Consider the following 2,956-nt stretch of genomic DNA (forward strand, 5'->3'; position numbering starts at 1 on the left):
CATCCTGGCCAGTGGAGCGTCATGGGTATGGGGGTTTATTTTAACCAGGGGTGGGCGCTTCCCCATCCTCAGCTCCACCAGCTAGCCAAGAGATATGGTATGGAATGTTCCCCTGCCACATTGGGATCAAATATTTTGCACATACTACATGAGGCATTAACTTACGGGTTTTTACGCCGCGCCAGAGGTTGCCGCAGTAGTATATGAAAGTATTCAATCCATTATGCAATGCATGACCCATATTTTGCATACAATGGCATTAACTTACGGGTTTTTACGCCGCGCCAGAGGTTGCCACTGCAGTGTATACAAAAGATGGGACTTTCATTGCATAACCCAATTCACATGTGGAGTAGAAGGCATTAACTTACGGGGTTTTACGCCGCGCCAGAGGTTGCCTGCCCCTCAGATAAGTGATTTGGTTTGATACCCATTCCAGAGGGTATCATGCGGCAGGAGAGGGGGCGTCCTGTGCCCCTCCGAACAGCTGTTGGCTCTCATCATGAGAGCTGGTCCTCCTTCCTCCAAACAGCTGTTGGCTCTCATCCTGAGAGCTGGTCCTCCTACCTCCAAACAGCTGTTGGCTCTCATCCTGAGAGCTGGTCCTCCAACCTCCAAATAGCTGTTGGCTCTCATCATGAGAGCTGGTCCTCCTTCCTCCAAACAGCTGTTGGCTCTCCTCCTGAGAGCTGGTCCTCCTGCTTCCGTCAGGGAAACGAGAGAATCGCCAATGACGCCTGATGAAAAGTCCATGTGAAGGATTTTGTCTGATGCTGCGTCATGTTCCAGAGGCATTGTGATCTTCTTGGCCCAGTCGATGAGTTTGATTGCAGGATGGGTGTGTGGGAGGTGGGGGGACCTCACCGTTGCTGGTTGCTGCTGGGGGGAGCAGCAGTGAACACCCATCCTGCAGTCAAGCCCATTGAATGGGCCAAGAAGATCGCAGCTCCTCTGGAACACGACTCAGCAGCAGTGATCACCTTCCATGTTCATTCCTTCCATCTTGCATCACTTGACGGTTTCACAGTCTCCAACTTTGGCGGAAGGTTGTGACCTTTTGTTTTCATCCAAATTATTTGTCCATGGTTCGGCTGAATGCTACGAATTGATAAAGTCTTTCAACTTGCTTCAGTAATTTTTTCTTTAACTCTCTATTTCTCTCCTTTTCGTTTTCTAGAGCATTCTCCATGGACTTTATCACTTTATCTTTTTGGGTCACTTCACTTTTAATATCTAAATTAGTGCCTTCCAATTCACCCAGCTGCGCCTTCATCTGCTCAAGTTCCTCATTCAGAATTCTGTTTGTCTCTTCTTTCTTTTCCAAACAATTCTTCAAAAGAGTTATTTCCTGGTCCTTCTCTGCTAACTCTTTCCTTTACTTCAGCACCCTTTCACTATCAACAACTTCGGCCTGCCCAGTTTCTCATCAGTTGAGCCTGATGGCTCTCAGAATTCTTGTGGTCTGTTCGCCATTTTCTAAAGAATTCTTCAGTGAATTTATTTCTTGTACTTTATTGAGTAACTCTTCTTCCAACTTGGCCTTTTTGCCTCCTAGTTCAGCTTCACAATTTCTCATGTGCTGAACTTCTTCAATCAAACTCCTGTTCCTTTCCTTTTCATTCTCTAAAGAATCCTTTAGTGAATTCATTTCTTGTTCGTGACTGGCCAATTCCTCCTCCATCTTAGCATTTTGACCGCCCAGTTCAGCTACCCATTTTCTCATCTGCTGAACTTCTTCTTTCAAAATGCTAATCTCACCTTCTCGATTTTCTAGGGAATTCTTTAGTGAATTTATTTGCAGTTCGTTACTGGCAAATTCGTCCTCCATCATGGCGTTTTTACCTCCTAGTTCAGCAACCCAATTTCTCATCTGCTGAACTTCTCCTTTCAATATTCTCTTCTCTACGTCTCCATTCTGTAAAGAATTCTTTAGTGCATTTATTTCCAGTTCGTTACAGGCCAATTCGTCCTCCATCATAGCATTCTGACCGCCCAGTTCAGCAACCCAATTTCTCATTTGCTGAACTTCTTCTTTCAAAATGCTAATCTCACCTTCTCCATTTTCTAGTGAATTCTTTAGTGAATTTATTTGCAGTTCTTTCCGGCCAATTCGTCCTCCATCATGGCGTTTTTCCCTCCAAGTTTCAGCAACAACCCAGTTTCTCATCTGCTGAACTTCTCCTTTCAATATTCTGTTCTCGCCTTCTCCATGTTCTAAAGAATCTTTTAGTATGTCTATTAACAGTTCGTTACAGGCCAATCCCTCCTTCATTATGGCATTTTTACCTCCAAGTTCAGCAACCCAGTTTCTCATCTGCTGAACTTCGTCGTTCAAAAGTCTGGTCTTTTCCTTTTCGTCGTTATTCTTTTTAATTTCCTCCTCGAGATCGCCATTCCTCTGTTGTAGACCGGCTATTACTTGTGCAGAAGCTTCTTTTAAAATTTCCAGATGGTCGACCTCCTTCTTTTTCTCTTCCAGAGCTTCTCTCAGTTGGTCATTTGCCCTCTGGAAGCCTTCGTTTGCCGAGACCAACACTTGATTGATGGCTTCAGCTTCCTGTAATCTCGAGGCGAGGTCGGTTTTCTCCTTCAGAGCGCTTTCCATCCTCTCCTGGAAAAGATTCATCTCTTTTTCCAAATCTGGATGTCCCTGCCTCTCGCTTTCTCCTCTTCTTCCAAACGACGTTCCATTTCTTTTTTATCCAATGCGGTCCTTTCAATCAAAAGATCTTTCTCTGCGATTTTATTCTGCAGAGACTCGATCTGGTCCTTAGCTCCGTTCAAGACACGTTCCATTTCAGTTTCCCGGAGCTTAGTCTTTTCCAGATTCTCTTCCAGCATCATTATAGCAGCGTCCTGGCGTTTTTCCGTCTTCAAGTTTCCATCCTGTTGAGTTTCCAGACGATCTCTCAGTCTGGTCACCTCAGTTCGTTGCATTTCCAATTCTTCTTCTAGA

The 2,956-nt window shown here is 44.8% G+C and overlaps 1 protein-coding gene across 1 annotated transcript; it reads right to left on the minus strand.

Moving 5' to 3' along the window:
* Positions 1-1,426: 1,426 nt before the first annotated feature.
* On the minus strand, positions 1,427-2,626 carry LOC135209390 (myosin heavy chain, clone 203-like). The gene has a single exon (XM_064242083.1). It carries the CDS (start codon positions 2,624-2,626, stop codon positions 1,427-1,429), a length of 1,200 nt encoding a protein of 399 aa, XP_064098153.1.
* Between the last annotated feature and the right edge of the window lie 330 nt (positions 2,627-2,956).

The sequence above is a fragment of the Macrobrachium nipponense genome, chromosome 37 (assembly GCF_015104395.2).
Source record: "Macrobrachium nipponense isolate FS-2020 chromosome 37, ASM1510439v2, whole genome shotgun sequence".
In the NCBI taxonomy this organism is placed as follows: domain Eukaryota; kingdom Metazoa; phylum Arthropoda; class Malacostraca; order Decapoda; family Palaemonidae; genus Macrobrachium; species Macrobrachium nipponense.

Coding starts and splice junctions, on each gene's coding strand:
- LOC135209390 (XM_064242083.1), bottom strand. CDS start 2,626: ATGAATCTTTTCCAGGAGAGGATGGAAAGCGCTCTGAAGGAGAAAACC.